Source organism: Silurus meridionalis, chromosome 8 (genome assembly GCF_014805685.1).
Source record: "Silurus meridionalis isolate SWU-2019-XX chromosome 8, ASM1480568v1, whole genome shotgun sequence".
Lineage (NCBI taxonomy): Eukaryota > Metazoa > Chordata > Actinopteri > Siluriformes > Siluridae > Silurus > Silurus meridionalis.
This window is the reverse complement of record NC_060891.1, coordinates 6,470,036-6,497,897: the sequence shown is the minus strand read 5'-3', so window position 1 is coordinate 6,497,897 and position 27,862 is coordinate 6,470,036. Positions and strand designations below refer to the sequence as shown.

At 37.8% G+C, this 27,862-nt stretch overlaps 2 protein-coding genes across 2 annotated transcripts; both read left to right on the top strand.

The window, feature by feature from the left end:
- Positions 1-1,963: 1,963 nt before the first annotated feature.
- adss1 (adenylosuccinate synthase 1) lies at positions 1,964-11,666 on the top strand. The gene is made up of 13 exons (XM_046856252.1): positions 1,964-2,242; positions 3,137-3,239; positions 4,499-4,561; positions 4,863-4,913; positions 5,099-5,165; positions 5,260-5,367; positions 5,454-5,535; positions 5,626-5,752; positions 5,845-5,999; positions 7,012-7,136; positions 7,323-7,420; positions 10,617-10,766; positions 10,866-11,666. The coding sequence occupies exons 1-13, from the start codon at positions 2,057-2,059 to the stop codon at positions 10,916-10,918; spliced, it is 1,368 nt and encodes a 455-aa protein (XP_046712208.1). The 5' UTR covers positions 1,964-2,056; the 3' UTR covers positions 10,919-11,666.
- Positions 11,667-16,703: 5,037 nt separating this feature from the next.
- siva1 (SIVA1, apoptosis-inducing factor) lies at positions 16,704-20,671 on the top strand. The gene is made up of 4 exons (XM_046855940.1): positions 16,704-16,916; positions 18,203-18,400; positions 20,108-20,261; positions 20,442-20,671. The coding sequence occupies exons 1-4, from the start codon at positions 16,796-16,798 to the stop codon at positions 20,488-20,490; spliced, it is 522 nt and encodes a 173-aa protein (XP_046711896.1). The 5' UTR covers positions 16,704-16,795; the 3' UTR covers positions 20,491-20,671.
- The last annotated feature ends 7,191 nt before the right edge of the window (positions 20,672-27,862 follow it).

The window sequence follows — 27,862 nt, the reverse complement described above, 5'->3', positions numbered from 1 at the left end:
AACCCTCCCTATTAATCCGGGCTTGGGACCGGCACTAAGAGTGCACTGGCTTGTGCAACCCTAATGGCTGGGTTTAATTATGTTAAATAAATATTATCTATTAAATTTCATGCAATCTACAAACCCCAAGAATTATTTTTTGCAGTATAGGCTTGGGTCAATCTCTGAGCCAAGATTTAGTTCTTTCATTTAAGTGAGCACTGGCATTATCAGTTTCTTAGTCAGACACTCTCAGATGCTCAGCACCCAGTACTCAGTACACGTGGGTGTATAGCTGATTCTTCGTACTTACATTTTTCTGGTTTAAGTATTTAATTTCCTTATTTTTTGTTTGGACAAAACTTTTTATTTCATTACAACTTTTTATTTCATTTACATTACTCTTTTCATAACTTTAGTTTTTATTTATTTAGTGACATGATCAATATTGTTTCTTTTCATTGTGCACCATTTTCAGCCTATCAACCTGTTCCTTGTCATTGCACGTTTTTTAACCTACCATTGGTGTATCATTTCCAGGCTCTCACACACCACATACGTAGACTAGCGATGTAAACATGACTGAGAACAGAGACATTCCTGATCATCATCATCATCATCTTTTCTCTGCTTGTGCTCTATATGGCAGATGTTCGGCCTGAACACATTCATTAGATAACAAAATTTGTCATTCTTTTGTATTAATATATTAATAGGATGTGAGGTCCAGTTACCAGTGTGACACTAAAACAGGTAGAAGTAAAGGCTACTTTTTTCTTCAGTACATATCAGAGCCCAAACTTCTTTACTTTAACTTGAGTTGAAAAAGTGTAGTCAGTAGTTCAACTTTTACCAGAATCTTCTAAAACATGATTATCCCAGTTAAAAGTAAAAGAGTGCACAATTAACTATATAATTAAAGGCTTAATACTTGAAGGGAGGTCCACCTACACAAGAAAAACAAATAGTGTAGAATGTCCTACTCAATTGAACCCAAAATCTTCAGCTTTTAGAACATACAAAAGCAAACAAGGTAAAGAGGTAAAAGGTTGAAAACACCTGTGCAAGTGATTGTAGGATGGTAGGATGAACCGGTGTTGTACATTCCTGCTTCCATACATTCTAGAACCAGCTCATCAATTTTCTTTTGGGAAATTCGTTTGTTTTAGAATCTTAATATGAAGCATGGATGCACTCCTGTATAAAAGGGCATTTCTCAGCTTTACAACAATGAGGAAAGTAATATATAAAGTTTCTTTAGTGTCTGTGTGTTTGTCAAAGCTCTTGCTCGAATAGTTCTTAATATTGTTAATACTTCCATATATTTGTCACTGTGTTACAATTTATTTTTATTTATTATTAATATTGTTATTTTCGATTGAGCGATAGAACTTTCAGTCTTACTAATTGTTACTGCCTCCAAACAAAACAGTCACTCTGGTGTGACGGTTGTATTTGAGCAGTGTAGTCTGTATACATTACCACGTTTTGAGCATATTTTTTAAAGGGGATTTTGTCACACCAGAGTGTCTCATGTTATTTTGAAGTTAACAATTTAAAGTCCTTAGACATTTCATATTGTTTCACACAAAGGAAAAGAACCAGAGCTTTGCAACAGTGATGCCTATAGTTCAATTCATCTTTATTTGTATGGCACTTTTAACAATGAACATTGTCTCAAAGCAGCTTTACACAGATAACATGGTGATAAAAATTAATAAGATGTTCTATAGTCAGTGCGCGAATTGAGTTAAGTCTTATGGGGGGCCAGTTGCGTAGTTCATATATTTTTTACTAAAATAATCTTGGGGACCCCCTAAGTCTATTTTTTATTTGTTATGAGGGGTCCCTAATGCCTAATGAGTGGTCCCGGGTCCCCCTAGCGCCCCCACCCCCAATTCGAGCACTGGCTATAACCCAGTTATAAAGCAGTATAAACGAGTGCGCGTGTGTTTGAGTTTGTGCGACTCAACGCGCTGACTCGCCATAAGGTCACTGCGCATGCGCGCACCTTATTCCGCTCAGTGCAGTGATACTCTGCGCTCTTAGTCACTTGTTGGTGCTTTGGCCAGTAAGAATGTCGTCGAGTCGCTCAGGGAACGACCACTGCAAGCCCATAAACGCCTCCGGAGTGTCAAAACGACCCCGGGTAGAGTCGGGCAACAAAGTGACCGTGGTGCTCGGAGCGCAATGGGGAGACGAAGGCAAGGGAAAAGTGGTGGACTTGTTGGCTACAGAGTCTGACATCGTCTGCAGATGTCAGGTGAGTTCATGTGTATTTAAACTTGTGTACACTTTTTATTGAAAATTTTTAATTAAAATTCTGATGAATTAGTCAGTGTTCTGAGAAGATTTGTAGTAGGAATAGTTGGAAATGACTTTTTGTCAGTGGCTACATGATGCTGTGATTCTCAAAATGAAGTCCCCCAGGGGTCAAGTTAAAATATCCACATTATATAAATTTACAATTTATATTCATTTCTGTAAACTGATTTGGTCATTTGTTAAAAGTGATATACAAATAAAATAGAATATTAAACTCTTTTACAGTAATAGTTGACTTTTTATTTTTCTGTTATGAAACGATTATATAACAGTTTATTTTTTCACCCCATATTGCCTCACAGAACATTGTGTTGGCATTCATTTATTATTAAGTCCTGAGATTATTTCAGATGGTTTCACAACAAGGAAGACCAACACAAATGCAGCTGAAGTCTTTATGCCAGGATTTACACTGTGTCCAACAGAAACTCCAGTCTGGAAAGGTGTAACAGTGATGCCCATAAACTCATTAAATGCCAGTCACAGGCTTTGGTACAACCTCCGACAAGTGAGTGTGGTTTACATTTGCAGGCTTGCTTTGACATGTGAGAAGGCCAAGTCAGACTTAGCTCAGAGACTGGAGTGAGCTGCTTGGCCAAAGCAGTTAAAAAAATAGGCCCCACATTGTAAGCTCTGGTTGGTGGGGGAGTGAGTGGTTTGGATTCTATCCTTTCTGATTGGATCGGTGTCAGGTCTGAGAAAAGGGCAAAGTGCAAATAAGGGTCAATAGAACTTTTTCAGGTAGAAATAAGCTAAAGGATTGGGGTTTTGGGTAGCCAGGGTATTATGGATAGTTTATGGATGTAAAAATCATGTTTATGTCGTCTTTCAGGGAGGAAATAACGCAGGCCACACAGTAGTGGTCGAAGGGACAGAGTATGACTTTCATCTCCTTCCTAGTGGTATCATCAACACCAAATGTATATCACTCATTGGTGAGTAGCTGAGACGTGTGCATGGTATCTCACCAGCTGTTGTATAATATTTCTCAGTGTGGAAAACTTGTTTCTGAACATTATGTAAGGAATAACACTGAGTGTGCTATTATAATAAGATGATTCATGCCAGAGGGTGTCAGGATACAGCTTGATATAAAGCAGGGGGTTGCCTCTCTGAAGAGGATCAATTTGGTTTTAAAAGCACTTGACAAAGTTGTTTTCATTTCATTATACTACAGTACAAAATGTGGCAAAATGTAAATTCAGTTCAATTCATTTTTATTTGTATAGCACTTTTAACAATGAACATTGTCTCAAAGCAGCTTTACACAAATAATGTTGTGATAAAAATGAATAAGATGTTCTTTATAAGTGTAAGTTTGTCCCTGATGAGCGAGCTGGTGGTGACTGTGTCAAGGAAAAACTCCCAGAGATGGTATAAGGAAGAAACCTTGAAAGGAACCAGACTCAAGAGGGAACCCATCCTCATCTGGGTAGCACCGAATGTCCATTTATTACAGATAAACAATGTTGCGGGGTACAGTGATGGTGATCAGATACAAACTGTAGTCCTGAGTCAGTGTAGTAACTGTTTAGACTGTTGACATTACCTACAGTCCAAATCCATCCTCAAAGCTCCCGTTCTTACTCTGGAATTTCATGGAACCACCCAAGGCATTGATGAGAGAGAGAGTGTCCACAGATCTGCACAGAGTGGCCTCCATTCGAAATGTTTTAAAACTGTTTTAAAAAAAATTCTAGAACATTGGATAATCTCAAATAACTGTATAAGACTGTAGAAAGGACATTAGTCATAATCTTACTTGATATTTAAAGTATCTCAAAGTTTCTTCCTCATAACATCTAAGGGAGTCTTTCCTTGCCACAGTCGCCATGGCTGCTGATCAGGGATAAATACACACCGTTTACCTTAACTCTTAAATTCTGTAAAGCTTCGTTGAGACAATGTCTGTTGTGAAAAGCGCTATAGAAATAAACTGGAGTTGACTTGGTTTTATTTAGTTTAAACTTATTTATTGATAATGAGTTTGGGGTTCAGGGGTTCAGCATGATTGATTATCTAATCAGGAAGCCATTGTTTCTTGCTAATCTCAGTAGAGAATGATCTTGGAAAGTTTTTTTTTTGTTGGGGAACAAGGTGCATGTGAAGAAATAAAAGATAAAATACGCGTATGAAGTGCCTTACGAAGGCCTGTCTGCTTCTGATCTATACTCATTCCTCTCTCCGCTCACAGGTAACGGTGTGGTCATTCACCTTCCGGGCCTTTTTGAAGAGATGGACAAAAATGAGAAGAAAGGTAAACTAGCACTAGTATACTTAGTAGTGATGAATATTTCCAAGTGAGATGGGTACCGGGAAATATTGGTTTTCGGGCAAAACAGAGAGATGGAATAGGAATAGGTGTGTATGACCTTGGCTACGTTCTGCATGAAAGCGAAGACAAATTGTGTTGATTTGATTCAATTCGATTCTTATTGCAGATTCCTGTTAATTTGGTAAATATGCTGTGTAAAATCACTGTCAGATGTAGTGTGGTGTCAGCTTCATCCTGAGATTTTACTGATTTTTTTTTTTGTTTAATCTCATTCCATTGCTAGGCTTGAAAGGATGGGAGAAAAGACTCATCATCTCTGATAGAGCTCATATAGGTATAATATTTGTATGTTGGGTCAGTTCCTATACTTTTCTTAACACAAGTGACAAATTGACATAATATATGTGTTGCACACTTCCATGGAATAGACAAAAAGGTGTGTTAAAATAAAATGATTATGATAAATGATGCTAATGCATCATTAATGCATCATTAATGCAAAGCTCTGTACTCCCTCAGTTTTTGATTTCCATCAGGCTGTGGATGGAATGCAAGAAGTGCAGAGACAAGCACAGGAAGGCAAGAAGTAAGGCAACTGCTGAATTAGGAATCAGGAACAGGACAAAAACTGCTAAATGAATGAAGGGATTTTTTCCGAACTTTTTGATCTTTTATAACAGCATAGGAACAACCAAGAAAGGCATTGGACCAACATACGCATGCAAGGCTTCGCGAACTGGACTTCGAATTTGTGACCTGCTAACAGATTTTAAAGAGTTTTCTACCAAGTAATTTTCTTTCATTTAAGCACATAGTGTTTCCAAGGTTCTGCTTAGAATCTAAACTCATACTGATTCTGCATTTTACCTTTAAGGTTCAGACAACTGGCACAGCAGTACCAGTCCATGTATCCAGCTCTTAAAGTGGATGCTGAAAGTGAACTAAAAAGGCTAAAGGCAAGTCTGATTGGGAAGACTCTAGATTTGCGGTATACAAACATGAATACAATGTATGTGCAACCTAAACCTCATTTTGAACATTTACAGGATTATGCAGAGAGAATAAGACCCCTGGTGAGGGACGGAGTGTATTTTATGTATGATGCTATTCATGGACCCCTGAAGAATATTCTTGTGGAGGGGGCAAATGCAGCCCTGCTAGACATTGACTTTGGTATGACATTCCTGATATTTAGAGTTTTGCATGTATATCACCTATTCAATCTCACATAACACTAATAAAGGGACTCCCTGTGTTTTGACTAGGAACCTATCCATTCGTGACATCATCCAACTGCACCGTTGGTGGTGTGTGCACCGGACTTGGCATTCCACCAGCAAACATTGGAGATGTGTATGGGGTAGCAAAAGCCTACACCACTAGAGTGGGCATTGGGGCCTTTCCAACAGAACAACTCAATGTAAGTCCTCATGTCTGCATCTCATGGGTATCATGGGTAACACTGAACTGGTCTTAACAGACTTACAAGAATCCCTTCTTTATAAGATATAGTAAAATTTTAATATGGAAGACATAGAGAGGATGGGATGCAGACAGTTGCTGTCATACTGTATACTCTAAATATAAGTAAACACTGAACAAAGTAGTTTGCTGTAGTTTTAGGAGAAACAGAAACTTTTCTTAAGCTGTTAGTGAAGCTAATTGGTACTTACATTTCTGACATTAGTGCCAGGTTTAATACATTTGCATGTGTTTCCAACTTTATCAAAGTACAATAAAACGTTTTGGTTATATTCCTCTAACTCAGAAACCCCACAGAATAATAACTAAGATTTCAAAAAGCACCCGTTTGTATGAAACGTTACGCTTCTGAAGACACTGCAATTTAACAACCTCCATACATGCTGCTATTTTTGTGACTTTCATTCATCATTGACTGAAAGGATTATCCAAGTACACCAACTGGTTCAGTGCCCTAATATACATCACATGAAAAGGAGATCACTTTAGGTCCTGAGATTGTGCCAGGGGTTTAGTTTCAGAATGTGACGGCAGTCTATTTGCTGAGAGTGCTTTCTATAAATAAAATGAATGAAATAAAATAGAATATCTTTATATATTTACTAACTATTTAAGTTGCAGGAATGTTGTGGTTGTTGGTGGTGTTAGATAATTGCTTTAAAAGAAATGTACATGTTTCAGGACTTGCTTGCAATTACATAACCCTTTTCTGAACTGGCAATAACATGAGAAAAGTATTTCATGTATGTGGACAAATTACAACATCATTACCTTTGCACAAGTGTGAATACCATGTTCATTGGCAAGGGCAGGATGTTTTACTATTTCAGGAAGTCATAAATGGAACACCTTAGGTATATGATGTGTCTTATTTAAAGTAAATAACAGTGTTAGTAAAACAAGCAATTTAGAGAAATTTTAGTAATTTGTTAAATGCTTTTCTCATTTAGGCTGTAGGGGAGCTGTTACAGACACGAGGTCATGAGGTTGGTGTTACAACGGGCAGGAAGAGACGTTGTGGGTGGTTGGACCTGGTCATCCTTAGATATGCGCACATGATCAACGGCTTTACTGCGTGAGTCGTTTACTACGTATTTGTATATGACATTTGTAATTCTGCTATCATGCAGCAATACATTTACATTTACATTTAAGGCATTTAGCAGACGCCCCTATCCAGAGCCACGCAATACTTTAGTGATGCTTGTGCAAAATGTATATTGTGAGCAAGAAGGATTGCTAATTTATTGATTTTTTTCAGAATTGCTTTGACAAAACTGGATATTCTTGATGTGCTGGATGAGATTAAAGTGGGTGTCGCCTACAAACTCAATGGCAAAAGAATTCCCCATTTCCCAGGTAAAATATGAAAGCATAAGCATCATCTAATTACATTAGAGATGAATGTGTAGATGTAGGTGGTTTATTTTTACAATACAAAGGCATTCTATTAAGTCTAAAATTTTATAAGCTTCAAAATTCAACTTGAAAATTGACATGTAAGTCAGTGGATGAATCAGAAAAATACACCTCTGTATATATAAAGCCCCACTAAATGTTCAGTAAAAGAGAACCAAAAAAAGCTTTAATGGCTGTACAGAAGATTGTTGCTTCCATCATTTATTAATAAAACAAGAGCCAGCTAGACTTAGTGCTACTCACCCAGACATACTGAGCAGCGGGGACATGGTCGTGATCGTGACTTGAATCTAAAGGTCACTCCAGGGGTCCTGTGTGGACATAGGAGAACCTGCCAAAATCTGTGCAGCACTACATTAAGCAAGCCTTTTTATTAAAGGGGGCAGAAGGAAGCCACTCTTCAGTAGAATACAATAAGAAATAAGATTTTATGATCTGATGAAACCAGGATTTGGAATGACTTTCTGAAACATCGACTCCCTTAGATGAAGTGCAGTGGTGACAGTAGGACACTCTGGGTGTGTTTGGAGCGACAACAAGTGGGACTTGTTGGGACTGTGGAAAAGATGAATCAGTCTGTACATACAGAGATTTATTTACGTCTAGTAAAATACATTACACAAGCTTAGGACTTTTCCACATTATGGAAAATGCCAACCCAATATTGCCAGACAGATTCAAACTGTAGACTGAATGCCGAGGACCATGAATATGTCAATCCCTGATAAGCAGCGTTCATTTGGACTCGCAGTTGTTTACATGATATTATTACATGAATTACATGACGAGGAGTACCTCGTTAGGGTTAGTCTGAAAACGTGATACCTGATAGAAGAAACTTTTGCAGTGGCCAAATCAACAATTTAGAATTTCAACAATCAACAAATTTTCAAAAAGAAGGAATGCATTGGAAACTCACCAAAATGTTTGAAAGACCTTGGACAACAAATAAAGTGGATAATTACAGAATTGTTTTTTTGGTCAAGAAAAAAAACCCTTCACAACATATAGCCAATCATTTTACCAAGACAGATTCAATTAAATGCAAACTACAGGTATCACTTTAGAGCGAGAATTCCACAGTAGGCTGTTGGAAAACATTACAAAACCCTGCTCATTATCATAAATTTAAGGGAAGAGTATGAAGAAGGAAACAAAGGGCTCATGATCCAAAGCACTTCAGATTGCCTGTCATCAGTGGTGGACAATAATGTAATTCGTTACATACATGTAATTCGCACTTTAACTTAATTTTACTACATTTCAAAGTCCAGTATCTTTTTACTCAACTACATTTTGCAAAAGCACTCATTCTTTTTGTAAATGCGTGGAAAAAACTTAACTGCCAACTACACAGCAAGTAACCAATCGGTGTAGAGCGCACACTATGTTTAGAACTTGTTTTGATTGCCTCTTGGTGGTATCTACTTATCACCTACATACAGTTCAGCATCAGTTCAACAGCAAGCAGAACATTTTTTTAAAGTAATTTTTTTGAAGTAGTTGAAAAGAAGGTTTTGGGCTCATGATCATTATAATAGATATTAATCAGTGTTTGGCTCATTAATATAATTATTTTAATAGACATAACGTAAAACATGTGCCAAATCAAATATGCGGATCACGAACCAGCATGCAGGTAGTTGGTGTGAAAGAGGCAGATGTAGAGGACAGGGGGGTATAGAGAAGGATGATCCGCTGTGGCGACCCCTAATGAGAGAAGCCGAAGAAGAAGAAGAAGATAGCCATAATAAATCATTGTACTTTGGATACTTAAATACATTTAAAGACAAATACTTTTGTACTTTTACTGGAGTAATATTTTACCGTGTACTTCATCCACCACTGCCTGTCATTCAAGGTGGCAGTGTAATTGTATGGGAATGTATGGCTGCCAATAGAACTGGGTATGACTGTAAATGATTTGCATCAAAAAATTTAAATTTGTTAGAAAAGTTAAAATAGTTAACAAGTTAGTGTTAGCTTATTCAGTTACCTTTGATTTTAGGCACTTAATTTTTGTCCAATTACTTTTGATAATGGAGGCAATATGTGAAATTGTTAAACACAATGAATAAAAGCTGAGCATCAATAACATTTTAATTGCTTTATTTCAAATGTACTTTGTGCTTATACAGAGACAAAATTATTAAATGTCCAAATTTCTTGACTTGACTGCAAATGCACCTTGTAGATACTCGACATAGTCTTCTTCTTCTTTCGGCTTCTCCCATTAGGGGTCACCACAGCAGATCCAGCCAGAATACAGCAGCCAAAAATTATTCTATCTGCTGTTATTTAGCATTAGCATTTAGCATTTATCACCCTGGCCAATTGTGGAAACTATATTGGAGCACTCCCAGTCTTAGATATGCTAGAGTGTCCACTCTCAGTGCATTGTAGTTAAGACTAAATGTGGTGAACAGAGGCATTTGAATGATATTATAATTGTTGTCAGACTGTAACTTTATACCTCTTGAGTGGCAATTAAACAATTAAATATAATATTGTAATAAGATCTATTAAGTAAAAGAACGATGAAACAAAGTGAAAATGAGAAGTCAAGTGATGCGAATGTGACCACAAACACTGATTACAAAAGATATACAGTAAAAGTGAGTACACCCCTTACATTTCAGCAACCATTTTAGTATTTCTTCTCAAAGGGAAATAGTATAGAAAAAAGAAATGTGGATATATTTTAGAGTAGTACATGTGCAGCATTTATAGTAGTATAGATTTACTGTCCTCAACAAACAGCCATTACTGTCAAAATAGCTGCCAATAAAAGTGAGTGCACCCTAAGTGATAACAGCTGTATGTCGTGTAATCACGCAAAGCCACATGTCCTATTCATCATGTTCATGTTTGTGTCTATTTGACAGGACCTTACAAATTTGTGTTTGTAGTTTTTAGACATTTTGTGAATTCTGTTTTCACTTTGTCATTATGGGGTGAATATAGGGTCTGAATATTTTAACAAATGCACTGTACATATGACATGAAATATTTAAGTATTATTTAAGTTTCACAGAGTTGATGTCAACAAGAGCAATGTGTAATAATGCAGTGTACTTTTTCATGTGATTAGCTGGTCTACTCACTTTATTTAATTCCATTGTTTTTGGACTATTAGCTAATATGGAGGTACTACAGAAGGTTGAAGTGGAGTATGAGACCTTGCCTGGCTGGAAGACAGATACCTCAGCAGCCAGGAAATGGAATGATCTGCCCTCCAAAGCCCAAAACTACATCCGCTTTGTGGAGAATCACATCGATGTACCTAGTAAGTCAAATGGCTTTGAATAAAACATGTTAGGAACATGTTCAGAAAGTACATTCATTACCTTGGCTGATTTTAACTGATGTTTCTGTGTCTTTGCAGTTAAGTGGGTGGGTGTAGGCAAGTCCAGAGAATGCATGATACAGATGTTCTAGAGTGTCTGTCCTCAAGTAAAGTCTGGAGTCCACCAACAACATGCAATCCTTCCAGGAAATCCATGACAATTGTAGGAATGTGACAGCAAATGGATTAGTGTTCACATATGCTGTGTTTAGATACAAGACTTATTGTCAGGACACGTGGAATTTGCTCAGTAGCTGACAGTGAAAATAAATAAATATTACTAATTGTTAATAAATGAATAAACAAGATCTGTAACTTGATAACAGGTTATGTCATATTGTGCAATTTCTTCTATCTCAGTCAAAGTTATAGCCATTACAGGAGAATAGCAAACACTAATTTTCTCTTTAATGTGACTTGAAAAATGTCCTCCTATTATGGCATATATTACTCCATAAACAACCTCAGGAATACATTTATGCATTTTTGCTTAGAATGGTTTTGTTGAGATTTTCTGTGCTTTTGTGTTTTCTGTTCATTTTCCTGGCATTGCAGTCTCTTTAATACGTGTTTTAATCTTTTTTTTTTTTTATGTCAGATAAAAAGGTGGGCAGAATATCAGTTAGGCTGCTGCAGAAATAGATACAAATACAGAACATTCTGTTCTTCTATCCTTTGCCAAGCTTGTGCTGCAACTGGGCCTAATGGTGGCAGTAAAACCCCAGACAAACCCAAAGACTGTCTGAACATCAAGTCCAAAACAACAACCCTAGTGGGACTTTTGTGGAATAAATGATAGAGGAAAATGCACCAAAATAAAACAGCAATATTTGGACAAAACATGGATTATTGTTTTCTTTGATTAGATAATACTTATTTAACAGACATTGGTGTGGTTTTTACTTTTAGGTTTTTCATTTGTTAAAAAGGATAAATCAATATGAAGATCAGAGAGCTCTCTAAGAAAGAGAAATCATTTTAACGGTGGGAAAAGGGAACATTAATTGGAGAAAATTACCAAGAGTAACCTCTACCAAAGTAATGGAAAAGTAATGTAAAGGCTAAAGTAGAGTAAGAATTGGATCTGCTCACAATCCAAAACATACAAGATCATCAGTCAAGCAGGGTGAAGTTAAAGAAGTTAAATTCATTATGGTAGCAGTGAATGAATACCCCCACCCCCTTCTCAGTTATTCCAAGCAAGAGAAATACAACTGATTTCAATTTACTTCAAGACGATCTGTTTCAAAATATGCTTATCTAGAAATGTATAAATTTAGTGATTTTTATTTTTTTTTTACAGTTCGAGATATATAAGCTGAAATTCATCTCATATTTATCTTTTGATCTGAATCCCAAATTTCTATAGAATATACCAAGACCAGTTTGATTCTACAGTTCCAGTACTTCCAGAGAAAACTGTACACACTGAAAAATGTGAGCAGAAAAATTTAATTAGGGCAACTTTGTACAAGCCGGTGGGCGGAGCGACACTTTGGGTGGAACATTGTCCTCTGCTGAGCCCAGGGCAGAGCGACCTTCTTATTGGGTTTTGAATCTTTTGCAAGCTGGGGGACCGAGCAAGGCCTTCGTGGGGTGGAGTGATGACCTCAGCCAACCCCGGGGTGGGCGACATTCTTTATTGTTTTTTAATCTCTAGCAAGCCAGGGAGGTCGAACGATGTCCTTCGTGGTTTTTAAATTTTTTGCAAACCCGTGGGGTTGGGGGGTCAGAGCGATTACCTCAGCATTGATGGTTCTTGAATCTTGCAAGCTGGGGTGGGACGTCTTTGGGAGCAGAGCGATGTTCTTTATGGTTTTAGAATCTCTTGCAAACCAGGAGGCGGAGCGAGTACTTCAGCTGTGCATGGAGGGTGGAGTCGACCTCTGCCAAACTTGGGGGGCGGGGCAATGTTTGTCATGATTTCTTAATCTCTTGAATGCCTAAGCAACACCTTTTGGGGGTAAAGCAAAGTTCTTGAATCTCTTTCAAGCTGGGGGGATGCAACACCTTTGGGGGTGGAGTGAATACATCAGCCGAGCCCGGTGGGCAGAGCCATGCTCTTGATGTTTTTTTAATCTTGGAAGCCAGGGGGCAGAGCATGCAAGCCAGAGGTAAGGCCAGGGGTGGCGCACCACCTTTGGAGATGGAGCGATGATGGTGTTTTTTTAATCCCCTCCGAGGTGGAGCCTCATGCAAACCGATTACCTCAGCGTGGAGCATCATCCTCTGTCAAACCCAGGGCAAAGCGACATTCTTGATGGTTTTTAATCTCTTGCAAGTCAGGGGGAGGACAATGCAAGCCAGCGGGCAGAACGAAACCTTTCGGGGCCCGGCAATGATCTCTTGCAACCCGGAGTGACACCTTTGGGGGCAGAGCAATGTTCTTGATGGTTCTTAAATCTCTTGCAAGCTGGGGTGGAGCAATGCCTATGGGGATGAAGTGATGACCTTAGCCAAGCCCGGTGAGCCGAGCAATGTTCTTTTTGGTTTTAGAATAAATTGGAAGCCAGGGGGTGGCGCATGCAAGCCAGAGGCAGAGCCAGAGCGAACCCTGCAAGCCAGGGGGCGGAGGGACACCTTTGGAGGCGGAGTGATGACAGTGTATTATTTTAAAACCTTGCAAACCGGGGCGGAGCAATTACCTCAGTCTGGAGCATCAACCTGTGCCAAACCTGGGGGCGGAGTAACATCTGGATTTTTTTTAATCTCTTGAAAGCCTGAGCAACGCTTTTTGGGGGCGGAGCGAAGATCTTGAATCTCTTGCAAGCTTTGGGGTGGACATCAGGCTAATGGGCAGAGCCATGTTCTTGATGTTTTTTTTAAACTCTTGGAAGCCAGAGATGGAACCAGGGGCGAACCCTTCAAGCGGGGGGCGGGGCGATGACCTGTTTCTTTTTATTTCTTTCTCTTTTTTGATTTTGTGCATGGGGGCGGAGCATCGCCTTCGGGGGTGGAGTAATGTTCTTCACTGTGTTTTTAATCTCCGGAACCCTGGTGGGGGGTGGGGGTTATTACAATGAATGAGCCATGCTCTTCTCCGCTCTGAAAATCTGAGAAAGAACATTCGACACGAATTAACGAGGCCAGACACCATCTTGTGGTGGGAAACTGAAAACACATGGGGCATTACCCGGAAAACCCCCAGATCTTGACATGTTGTCCTTCTTTGGATAACTTTAAGGTAGGCAACTACTGTATGGTGGTATAACATCAAACCACATGTGTAGTTTAAAGTGCTTTGTTCTATTATCTATGTTATTGTTTCGGTAGTAAAAGCTCATTCACAATGGGTATTCAAGTATATATACATATAATATTTAGCACTATGTTTTTATTTATATCATGGGCGTAAATCCCGGGGGATTAAAAACATTATTTAAAAAATATCGCACTCTCTATTGTGAAAAATATATGTATGTATACCTAAATAATTGTGTAAGTAGACAAGAAAACGCAAAAAATGCCTTTAGAAACAGTTGAGTTCCCCCTCCCCTTCCTCACAGTGGTTTGACCCACTGCCTGCTTTCCCAGTTCATCTCACCTTCTCTACACACACACACACACACACACACACGAGTCAGGTGTGTGTCTGCGTCTTATTTAATGTTCAACTCCATTAACTAGGGTATTTTATTCACTTTAAATAAAGCGATTCTCTTTAATGTAGTTGATGCAGACTCATTCATAAATTAGTTGCGGCAAAAATGCTGATTAGCGATGTAATTTCCATGAATCTGCTCTATTATTGATTAAATTATTACTTATCTACTGACCGTTAGCTTGTTTATAATAGCTTGTAGCATAGTGCACTAACATTAACACACAATTAGCATATTGTTTATCTGTGCATTTACTAAATGATCACTGTGCTACGTCTGAACTGACCCCACTGTATTTTTATAATCAATTTCTGTTCTGTTCTTAAATGCCTTACTTAATTTGAAATAAAATGTAAACCTTTTTTTTAATTCCTTGTTTTTATTGTTGTGATTATTTTATTATGATCGTTTTACTTTCTTTATGTAAAGCACTTTGAATTACTATTATGTATGAAATGTGCTGCAGTATAAATAAACTTGCCTTGCAGTGTCATAGACTAGATAAAATGACAGAGAAAAGGAAAATGGGAAATTGTATATTTATTGTCCCCCTACTGTTAAATGAAATTTACGCCCATGATTTATATTTATGTTTATGTTTATCCCCCGGGAGTTGATGCCCTACGTAAACTGCGTACTCTGCGTGTAGAGAATGGCGGCACTGCGCACACCTCAACAATGATGGAACTATAAAGAATGGATATTAAATGCCACACTCACGTGTCTCTCGTCGTCGCGTTCATCGGAACTGTTCCACACGCTCGCTCGCGGACCAGTGTTGTCCCCCTCGATGTAACGTCATCAAAAGTTTTGATTCAGGACGCCTCCGTGGGGTCGTGACGCCTCTTGTTACGCCGTTATGATGCCACAGAGACCTCGCGCGCTGAAAAAAGCGGGCGGCGCGAGCTGCTTTCAGCAGCTTTCCTCTGCACGAGAATCAGATACCTGAGATGCTGGCGGTGTATAAAACTTTGTCATCAGTGCTGAAATGGCGATCAAAGCCAAACACTGAACAACAGGACGTACTTGAGAACAAAAATCCTAAGAACAAAAGTGGACGTCTCTTATGCAAAAAAGTTGAAGACGAGAATGGGACTAAAACCAAAAAGAGTCAGAGAGCATGGAAGCCGTTTTATGCAACTATCCAAGACATGGTTCTTTGTTTACAAGCATACTCAAATTCCTCTGCCAAGAAGGACAGAATTACTATTAGCCTGCTTCATGCGTTGGCATACCCAATTAAGTATAATAAGAGGCCCCATGTGCTGTGCCTCAGGACTGCAAACCTTCAACTATTCTACCTCCAGGCCGAGTGTGAAGCAGATCAGACATCATGGGTTGCGAACCTTAACCGCACCGCGGCCTGTTACTCTGTTCCTCCACTCTTAACTGTTTCACATAACAGAAATGAAGGTGCTCAGTTTCTTCCTACATTCTGTAGCCATCTGTCTCATGAGCAGCAGCTCAGGTGTTGCAAGGACCATTTACAGATGCTCTCAGAACACTTACAGTACTACCTGACGCTGCCCTTTAGGTCTGAGGTTCTAGCTGTAGGTTATTTGCTGCAGCAGGTAAAGAACTACACAACATATGTGGAAGTGCTACAGGAGCTTGTTGAAGCAGAAAATGCTGGAGAAGGCTGCAGCAACTCGGCCTTAAGCAACATTACAGATATATAAACAATTCAAATTATGTATTGATTACATAAAATAAAGATTATACCCATAACAAAATGGGGGCTATAATGCTGTATAGCTGTGTGTCTTTTAATACAATACAATTTCCATCCTGACAGTTTACTCAGGGACTAAAGGGTGTGTAAAAGAGACTACATAATTAATCTAAGCCTAATAATAAACAGACTAACAGATTGAAATGATTTGTTATGCAACTAATAAAAGTGTAAAATTGTTGATATACTGAAGATTTTTGTGTTGATTTTATATTTATTTAATGGTAATCTGCAAGTGGATTTTTTTGTAATGAACAAATTATGATTAAAAACCATCACATAGTTTTCAGTAAGTAGATCAAATTAACCCATAATTTTTTTAATACAATTTACAGAATTAAAATTTTTTATACAATTTATACAAAATAAGGGGACATGTGTATAATGAGTTTGCAGTGTTGACCAGTGATGAACCCTCCTGTATGGTCAATGAACTGCAGGTTGTGGTATTGAAACGCGCCCCACCTCGTAATTCCGCCAAACCGCTAGATGGCGCTACTGACTACTTTTACACCAAGGCGCTCGCTGCAAACAGTATTAAAGCGCAGAGAGACATCGCGGGAAAACAGCTTGGTAGAGGAGCAGGACTGTTTGTTTTCTTTCCACGCGGGAGTCGCCATTTCTTCAACTTTAAAATGCCTAAAAGGTCCTGCCCTTTCACCGACTCGTTTTCGACGCAGTATAAAATCCACGTTGGACAGAAGGAGCTGAACCTGCACGGGGTTTTCGGAAACAAGTACAGGCAGGAAGTTTACGGTGAGTCTGTTTCTGGCCTTTTATTAACGTGATAGTGGCTCCGGATAGATTAAAACATTGTTGTTTTTACTCTAATTGTGCTCTCCTTGCAGTTTATCACTCAACCCTGTGTAATTCTGTGTGTGCAACCGAACAATTTTAGTCTGTATACCGAGAAGTCCCGCCTCCTGCGTTTTAATTGGTCAAACTTTTATACTGTTAAGGAATCCACCAATCAACGGGCAGGTTGCTTCCGCCTCACACTGTTCACCTCTGTCCTGGTGGTGTTTGGAATCCGCACTTTTCAAGTGTTTATGCAGTAATGAAGCTATTAAGATTATCAATGTAATTGATAGTTTTTATATTGTGTTGTATATGGAGCATTTTAAAAATACTTTGTGTAGCCCAGACATGAATACTAAATAATATTGTTGGGGAAAAGCTCATTCTGTATATTTATTTGTGTTTTTTATAACTTGTGTAGATGCACAAAGGTTGTGTAGAGTTTAAGCACTACGATGTTTTTAGAATAAAATAATAATAATAATAATAATAATAATAATAATTAATAATAATAACTTAAAAAAAACTAGGTGTGATCATCTGGACTGGTGTTTGTCCTGCTTAACATGGGCAGGTAGTGTGGCATTGAGAATAAATTATTTCTCAAACATCCCCAAACTGATCCCTTATTTAATATCACATTCAATCGTGTTTATCCTGTAATGTCCATATGACAAAAGTGAAAATGCAAGACTTTGAGTTTGTCACTTCTTTGCTTTGAAAGTGTAGTCCAAACCCAAAGTCTACCTTTTTTTTTAATTAATTTCCTTTTTAATAAAAAAAACCCTTTTGTTTTCCTCCAAGTATGGCCTCTATCTTGTGTTTCTGTATACTTATAAAACGTGTGATTAGTTTATGTGTATATAGATCTTTAGTCACACTTTATGTAACCATGTTCTGGTTAATCACAGAATACATTTTTACAAGATTAACTGTGAGAACTAGTCATTTATTGTCTAGTGTCTATCTTTCATTATATTCACAATAAAATTAAAAATGTGGCTTTTGTTTATTCAGCACTTAAGCAACAAGCAATTATTTTACTTATTTACTTATTTTATTATTATTATTTGGCTATACTCTGTCGTCTTTACTCCTGTAAATGATGGGAAATGGATTATTCACAGCGAGACAATTGTATTCAAATATGAGGAATCTGTTCTGAACACTTTATTTTTTATTTATTTTTTTCCCCTGCTATCTGATTTCTTGTAGTGAATTAATCTTTCTTTATATGTCTACAGAAAAGACCAAGAATCTGCTCTTCAATGGGACCCGAGCTGTTATGGGGCAAATTTGGAAGGTGAATGCAGAAGGAAAGTGCTCTGCTGTGGATATGTGTAATCGGGTTGATGTAACTCCTGCAAATAATCAGCTGCTACTGAAAGGACAGACTCTGATCGGGCTGGATGGGAAACTGACGAAAGCCAAGGCAGCTTCAGGTAAAATTGAATTTTGCTGTGTGTCCCCCCCAATTCTTCCCTCCAAGTTGATCTTGCTGCCCATCACCCATTAGCCAACTGTTTCAGTCACATGTCTACCACCTAGAGAAGTGTGAAGCTGACTCATGAGCTGCTGCATCTTTCAAACTGCTGTTTACGCAGCGTGAGCACTCGCAGTGCAGCGTAACGCACTTTGAGGGGGAAAATGCTATCTGCTTTATTCTGCATGCATGATCTCACTGATGCCCCTGATTGGCCTGGTTGAACAGAGTGACGGGACACAGATGTAATTCCTGCTACACTGAGCCTCTTAGCTGTTGCGTTGTTGAGATTCAAACTTGTATTTTGTGGATATTGGGGCGAACCATGTTTACTGAGAGCCACGATTGGGGTTTTCTACCTTGAGCTCCTTCCATTTACATTATTAATGACTTGAATTAATTTCTTCAAGAATCCATATCTATTTTCTTAATGTATTTTTAAAAAAATTTTTTGTGAACTTTAGCTTAAATAATACGAAGTCTGGTTGCAATTATTTGCAAAAAAAAAGTATAAAAAAAAAATCCTAAGGAAATGGACAAGAATGTGTAGAAGTGTAGACCCTGTTGTGTGTGATCTGCTTGGAGTTTTTTTTTTTTTTTTCTCTCCTTCCCCTTTTGCATAATCTGTAATGCAGCTGCAGTGTGTATGCAGTTACTACAGTTTCTAAATTTGTTTATTGTAAATTTGCAGGTTTAATTTTAAGCTCCCATACGTTCAAATAATTTCACCAATATAATCCACTCAATTATATTTGATTAGATTAAACTTTCATTGTGCACGGTACATGTTCAGAGCCAAAGAAATGCATTTAGCATGTGTGTGTGTGTGTGTGTATGTGTGTGTGTATATATATATATATATATATATATATATATATATATATATATATATATATATATATATATATATAATTAGTAATATACAATATACTTTGCTAAGATTATGCATAGATTGATATGTGAAGATGTACTTAATGGCATGATGTAGTTATGTACAAGTATAAATATGTATGTTTTAGTGTATACAGTAAAAATATGGGTGAAATATACAGTAGTGCAAAAGTGAGCTATGGATGGTGCAAAAATACAAGGTAATATAATACAATGCAGTATTGAATCAGCTGTTCAGTGCAGTAACAGTCACAGGAAAAAGCTATTCTTCAGTCTGTCTGTGCGGCTCTGAGGCACCTGTAGCCTCAGCCCTAATTGTGGTTATATAGATTAACAGCATGGCTGTGATTTTACTGGTGTTCTTTATCAGGATAATTAAACAATAGCACAATTTAAATTGCCCTCTTGTAGCCATCAGAATCAGATGGTTAAACTAATGTACTCTTATGTACTATACCATATTGAATGTCATAGGCCTTTTATCTTTATAGCAATAATCACTAATCTTAATGATGGTTAGGTAGTCACTTTAACACTAGAGTAACATTGTTTCCCTTCCTTATGTGTTTAGGCTGGACAGTAAGCTTCTGTGCTCAAAAGCTTATTAGTGAGAGAGAATGCATGCTTAACACTTGTCAGCAGTTTGAAATGCAGGAGTGAATGTGTATGGGGGGGGGGGGACTTAAAGCAAGATGAATGGTGATTGTTACAGCTACAATGTAGATTTATTGTGAGCTGATCGATTTTAATTGTTGTTCTCCTGTTGTCTCATCAGGCGGTGCGAGTGTTCCGGCTGTGTGCGCCGTGTGTCAGCGGTCATCAGGCACGAGGACGACCTGCTCTCAATGCGATCGCAGCGCATGTCCCTCCTGCACGCAGCAATGCAGCAGCTGTTCCAACCGCTGCTGCTCTGTGTGCACCATCACAGAGTAATTTCACACTCTTCCATTCTTTAATTACAGTCATGCAAACACTGACAATGTTCTTTAGTTCATAGATGTATAGTTTATGCTTTTGCATTCAAGTTGATAAAATAAGTTTTCATTGTACTTTTGGGTAGATTTTATGTTGAATTGAATAATTCTCAACTTGCTCTTTTCCTCCTTTAGTTACACTGAGCGCTATGACAAAGTCCTCTGCTGTAGCTGCTCTTCATGAGATGGATGTAAAGACGCCTGGACCGACGGCTGGAGGAAAAGCTGAAACGTTTGTTTTGTGCTTGTAATAAACTTTAGCGCATTCCACACTGTAAATGCATTTTATATATATTTTACACATGTAATCCTTTGTGTACATATGTATTTTTTAATTGTTGAAATAAATACTTAATAAATTTGAATTGGTGTTTCAAATCTTTCTTGAAAATAAAATCTGCTCAAAAATTGTTTACTAAAAGACAGGAAGTGGAGCTGGAGGTAGCAGAGCTTGAAGATGTTGAGATTTTTATTGGGAGTGATGAGGATGGACAGCACATGTAGGACGTTTTGGGGACAAAGTGAAAGACGCCTGATTTGAGATGATTTGGACATGTGCAGAGGAGGGGCATGGGGTATATCAATATAAGCTGCCATGAAGGAGGAAAAGAGGAAGACCAAAAAGGAGGTTTATCTATGTGATGAGGAAAGACATGCAGGTGGTTGGTTTGAAAGAGGCAGATGTAGAGGACAGGGGTATGGAGACGGATGATCCGCTGTGGCGACTCCTAATGGAAGAAGCCGAAAGGAGAAGGGGAAAATTCGTAGTTTTAATAGAGGGACCAAAACATGGAACCAATCTGAGCGCTTCTTCCTGTTTGATGGCTATTATTGGACGTTAATGTTTAGGTCACTTTGGCAGGCTTATTATCTACCTTTAGATCAGGGTTCCACTAGGGGTGTAAAAGTACACAATTCACGGTTTGGAATGTATCTCGGTCTATAAGTCACGGTTCGGTTAAATTTCGGTACAGTTAAGAGAAAGAAATGCTAAATTTCTTGTCATTAAAAAAAAAAATAAAATAAGCAGTTTATTATTAATTCGCTCATACTGACCACTGGATGTTCAACATAACACCACATAGTAAAGAACTCGAAAGAATTAGAATTGTTGCTGTCCACAAACACGGCCTAGGCTTTAAGACCAGTAACATCCTGGAACTGAGCTACAGTTAAGTGGTCAGGGTCATACAGAGGTTTTCCAAGATTGGTTTCACTCGGAAAAGACCTCACAAGGGTCCATCAAAGAAGTTGAGATTCTCCAAGTCCTGCAAGTTGTGAAATGGGCAAATAGACGGTTGAAAGAATTGTGATTCCAGAGTCCTTTTCTGGATCAGTTTTGGTAGCACTCCACAAGAGCTGCTGTAGTTTTGGTTTATTTTTTTCTTGTTAAGCTGCTCTGACCCAGTTGCCTAGCCTTTACAGTTTCACCCTATTCCAAGTTGCTCAGTTAAACTTTGAGAACTGATGTCTAATATATCCAACTCCATGACTGTAATGAGAGAATACATTTTATTCAATTTACTGGTCAGTTCATGTTCAATTGTATGGCTGATCAGTGCTCTTTTGTGTTCTCTAATGTTGGTCCAGTGCCATTATAGTTGAATAAAAAAGATGTATGCTTCATACTGTATATTCGTTATAAAGAACATGCATAACATCAACTCTGAATGGTTGGTGTATTCTGACTTACCAGTAAGAGATTAAATGATCTTGACTATAATATGGGACTGCAAGCTTCCTTTCTGAAAGTTTGTTTAGTGCTGCTTAGCTTTTAATTAGAAAAAGTTAAAACAATAGTGTAGAATATGAGAGATGTTGTGGTATCAGGGACTTTTTCAGCTTTTATAATTTAGTTAAAGTAATAAACTGCACCTAACTTGGTGCTACCCGTATCAGTGCGTATATCATCATATATATGCATTAAAAGCGCTAATAACAGATTGATTCATTCATGATGATATAATTGAATTTAATAACTTATCATGTATTTTTTGTGTATTATTTTGATAAAGCAGATCACCAAATATTTACCAATCTAATGTTAATTAATAAAGTTTATATTTATAGTTACTATATGTTATAAACTGTTTACAGCTGTCTAATTTGGCCTTTACTAAACAAATAAAATCTTAATCAAAGCTGCTTGGATTAAGAGTTTGTTATTTGTTTAGTAAAGGCCAAATTAGACAGCTGTAAACAGTTTATGACATCCTCTGGAGTCCCAGCACCCTAAATCGAGCTGCACATTTACAGACATGCTACAACTGTTGTCCAAGCAATCCCAGAAGGTCAGGATGATTTGAGCCAAATCTGATGAAGTTTGGACAAAATTAGCAGGAGGAGCAATAATGGCAGTCACATGTAAAAGCATTTTAACATTTGACCAGTAGGTGGCGCTGGCAGGAAATAGACTCTGGTCATGGTCTTGAAGATGCCTATCAAGTTTCATGTTTGGCTTTTTTTTTCCATTTTGGACACACAGTTCAAAAGTACACCCCGACTAGGTCGAAGTTTCACCTGATGGTGGCACTATTGGATGTTTTTTAAAATATATACTAAACACTGTCCAATCAGTGTGCCCAATTTCACATCTTTTGAGCAGACGTTTCTATGGGCTGCCAGAAACCAGGAGAAAAAAGGAACACAAAAAGAACAAACAGAAGAAGAAAAGGTAGATTAACAAATTAAACTGCACTCCTTCAGTGTTTAACCCACAAATGAATGTATAATATGTTGCTTTATATAAAGCACTGCAGTCTAAAGTAGGCATATTTAAACATAATACTTTAATTTTATGTTTACTAGTAATGTAAGCTGACAAAAAAGTAGTGTACATTTTTAAATAAATATAAAATGTCAAACTGAATTTATATGCTGTGAATTACTGAAGAATTTTGATATTTTTTGAGGAGTAATACACGCTAGGAGAAAAATAGAGCGCTTGGGGGGAACCGATGGGGTCAGGGAGAGTGCATGCAGAACTCCATACAGGCAGGTATCTGCTTATTCAGTATGCAGAAGGGAACCATAGAGTCTTGAAATGGCCAGAAGTTGCTGGAAGGTCCCATTTACTGACGTTCGTTCGTCAATGATGAATTCATTGTATAACTGAAGTATGAACTCAGTACAGATCATTTCAGCATAACAGACAATGTTTGACTTTATAGTATGTGGATGAGTAACTTCTAATCTCATTATCTGTTCACTACAATATAGTTTTTTTGTAAAGCACTTTTAACATTGGACATTGTCCCAAAGCAGCTATAAAGAGGTTCTGAAGTTGAATGAAAGAATGTATATCATTCCTTATAAGTTTATCCTTATAGATGTATCTTTAATGAGCAAGCCAGTGGTGACTGTGGCAAGAAAAACTCCCTGAGATGGCATGCTGCACAGAGAGGTCTCCAACTAAAGAGAACTCCATCCAGAGGTAGGGTGTTGGGATGAATCAGGCAGGTTTGGAGTGAAGAAAGGGACAGGACCACTGGTCACTGCTACCTCTATGCACATCTGATGTCACCCACAAAATGATGGTTTCCATTTTGAGTCTGTTTTTTCTTATGTCATCTCAGGAATCAAAATTGATGTGTTAGTGTTTGATATTTATGTAACAATTATACAAATTCTAATTCCACAAAAATCTGAATCTACTCATGGGAGAGAGTAATTTGGGTCTGCTAGGGTTCATTTCATTTTATAGACTGTGTTGTGAATTTTCTTTGTATTGCCATCAAGATGAAGAGGAATGAAATCTCTCTGGATAATTAACACAACCTGACCTAAGCACTAAAGACAAGTGAACACTAAATTCACAATAAAACTCAATTGTGCAGTTTTTCAAATGTACAATTTTATCTAAATGGTGAACTAAGACCGTGGCGTGTTTGTACTATTTGTGTGACACAAATAGGAGACATTTTTTGGTTTATGTTTCTTTCATTAATACAGTTAATACAGATAAATAAACACAAAATGCGAGTATGAACGCCTTCAATCGTCTGCTTTATCTTGGCCAGGGTCTTAGTGGATCTGGAGCATGTCCTGGCAGCACTGAGTGTTAGGCATGAATACACCCTGGATGGGATGTCAGTTCATCAGAGGGACAGTTTAGCACAGTCGATCCAACTCTCAGTATGGCTTGAAGAGGAAGAAACCTACAAGAACACAGAGAGAACATGTGAAACTCTACACAGACTGTAACCTGAGCTCGGCATTAAACCAGGGACCCCGGAGCTGTGTTGTGTTGTGTTGTGCTACCTGTGCTATTGTTCTGCCTGGAAGTATGAGTATGTGAATTGGCTTCTTTAGCTACTAAAGCATTACTAAGGTCAGGTACTAACTTCATGTTAGGAGGTTTGGGGTGTAGTCCTTTCACGTCAAAGGTGCTCAGTGAGGTTTAGATCAAGGCACAACCAAGCCTTTATGGAGCATGCTTCATGCACAGAGGTTTTGTCATGCTGGACATGTCTGTGTTCCAGCAAGTACAAAGACATCCTATGCAGATATTTTATACCAGAATGTTGATCAGAACCAAAATTTAACAAAAATCTAATTATTTTCAAATATATTATCCTTTACCATTACATTTTTCTAGGTTGGATGCAAAGTTAATTAAAATCAGTGGAATTTTATTGGCCTAAGAAGTAAAAGTAACCTCTAGCAGGAATAGTGCCTGTGACTGTGGAGCTTTGTGAGTCACACTCACTTGGGCTGCATGGTTCCTTGTGGTTGGCACCAGTTGGTGTCTGCAGACAGACGCTGATTTTTAGGCAGAGAAGCAGCTGGTACAAGCACAGAGGCGTCAGCGTGGCCGGAAAGTCAGTTATGATAGAAAGTCCTGCTGCAGCTAAAGACCTTAAGGCATCTTATTTTCATTCATAAAGTCCAAACTTTATAAAGGTTTGGGTTACAGAAAAGTTATATCAATTACATGGAACATAGAGTTTTTAAAATCTTGTTTGAATTTACATGTGATTTATACAAATTATTTGTTCACGGTCACAAGGTTTTAACACAAATGACTGTTTTTTTCACATTTTTCTGTATTTTTATTTATTTTTACAGCAAATTTTTATTTTACAAATTCCTATTGAATTCTTCATGTGCCATTCTGGGTGTACACTGTGTATAAATCTTTCTTTCTTATTTTAAAGATATAAATATTGTACATAGAAGCTTCTGTCACCAAAACAAATTCCTCAGATGTATTTATTATTCACTTAAAGTGTGTGGGGTTTTTAAAAATAAGATGATAGTTATGATGATAGTCATTTATAATCAAGCAATGTGCCGTTCGGCCTCTGGATTCATTCAAATGACAAAACATCTTTATGAGAGCTGATTATGGAAATACCGTAAGAAAACTGTTAATATGTTGTCAGTCACACATCGTAGCCTGTTAATTTTAGAACCTGATATTATCATCCCTCATCACCTCATCAAACCTTAGCAGTTTTAGGCAGCTTTAATTAGAACTTATTATATTTCCTGCAAATGAAAGACATGCAACAGGACAATGATCCCAAGCACACCAGCAAATCTTCAATAGAATGGCTGAATAAGAACAGAATCGACATTTTGCGATTGTCCAGTCAATGTCCAGACCTCAGCCTGATTGAAATGCTGTGGCAGGACCTTAGGAGTGCTGTGAATATACAAATGCCCACAATCCTAAATGAACGGAAGCAACAATGTAAAGAAGAGTGACCCAAAATTCCTCCACAATAAAGTGAGAGACTGATAAAGTTAAGTTATTGCTGCTAAAGGTGCAGGTTCCCTGGTGGTCTAGTGGTTAGGATGCGGCGCTCTCACCGCTGCGGCCCGGGTTTGATCCCCAGTCAGGGAACCAACCCCAGCCATTAGGGTTACACAAACCAGTGCGCTCTTAGTGCCGGACCCCAAGCCCGGGTAAATGGGGAGGGTTGCATTAGGAAGGGCATCCAGCGTAAAAACATGTGCCAAATCAAACATGCGGATCACAAATACGGACGATCCACTGTGGCGACCCCTAATGGGAGAAGTCGAAAGAATTGCTGTTAAAGGTGGTTCTTTTCACACATAGTTTCTTTATTTTGTCTCGATTTCTGTAAAAAAAGAAATAAAGAATGACGCAGTGTAAATGTTGTGCTGTTGTTCGAGGCTGTAAATATTCTAAGAATCTCTAAGGATCAGATGATTTTATGTCCTGATACATAATATTTACATCCTGATGCGTAAAAACCATACAATTTAAAGAGGGTGTACTTTACTTTCACATGTCTGGTTGTATATTTGTAATTAGAACCACATAAATAAAGAATTTAGTATATGTTTTGTCAAGTAAAAACATAATGTACATATAATAGTATGTGGTAAGGTTTAACTCACACCATGTCGGCTTTTACGTGTTCTTGCTTGGTTTCCTTCCTTCTGGTAAAAATATGCCTGTAGTTTGATTGGAATTAAATTTTAAATCTAAATTGTCCCAAGGTGTGTGTGTGTGTGTGTGTGTGTGTGTGTGTGTGTGTGTGTGTGTGTGTGTGTGTGTGTGGAGTCCTACTAGTGGCATCTGTAATATGTATTCTTCCTTCATGCTCAGTGTTCCCAGGACAAGCCCTGAAAAATCAGATGTTTGCACATTTTCATGTATCAGGGATCATTCCTGGTATTTGGTTGCAGCACAATTACCATCAAATATCAAAAGGCAACACAAGGTTCAACTGTATTTCCTACAGAGATGGGAATTAATGAAGTACAAATACTGTACTTAAGTTGATTTTTCTGGCATACTTTACTTCACTATTGATTTTTTGGACTGAGACAGAGGGAGACAGTGATATTCAGAGACATTCCTGATTACCTGATCATCATCATCATCTTTTCTCTGCTGGTGTTCTATATGGTGGATGTTCAGCCTAGACATTCATTAGATAACGAAATTTCTGTATTATTATATTAATATGATGTGAGGTCCAGTTACCAGAGTGACACTAAAACAGGTAGAGGTAAAAGCTACTTTTTACTTCAGTACATATCAGAGCCCAAACTTCTTTACTTTAACTTGAGTGAAAAAGTGTAGTCAGTAGTTCAACTTTTACCAGAATCTTGAAAGCATGAGTATCTGTTCTCCTACTTGAGTAAAGGATGTGTGTACTTTTGCCATCTCTGATTTTATATATAGAATATAACGGAAGTAAAAAATGCCAGCTGGGTGCAGGTCAGGAGAATTAAATGGAGTGGAACAATAGTGACAATATAAATAAATTATATATTTCATAATTAGTAATTAATTGTAATATTTTACATCATGTTTTAGTGATAATTATATTGAAAGTGATAAAGAAGAAGAAGAAGAAGGAGGAAGATTGTGTAAAGAAATCAGGTACACATATGCATAAATAATCACAATTATTCATTTTCCTTCAATCACAAACAAGTACTGTTTGTATTTAGCTTCTTGTATGTATCTTAGAAACACATTATGAGTGGTGATTCTGGACAATATAAAGGTTATGTGTAAGTTTTAATTAGCTTCAATGCAAATTCTTAATTTTAGAAAAAAACTCTCAAGGCCT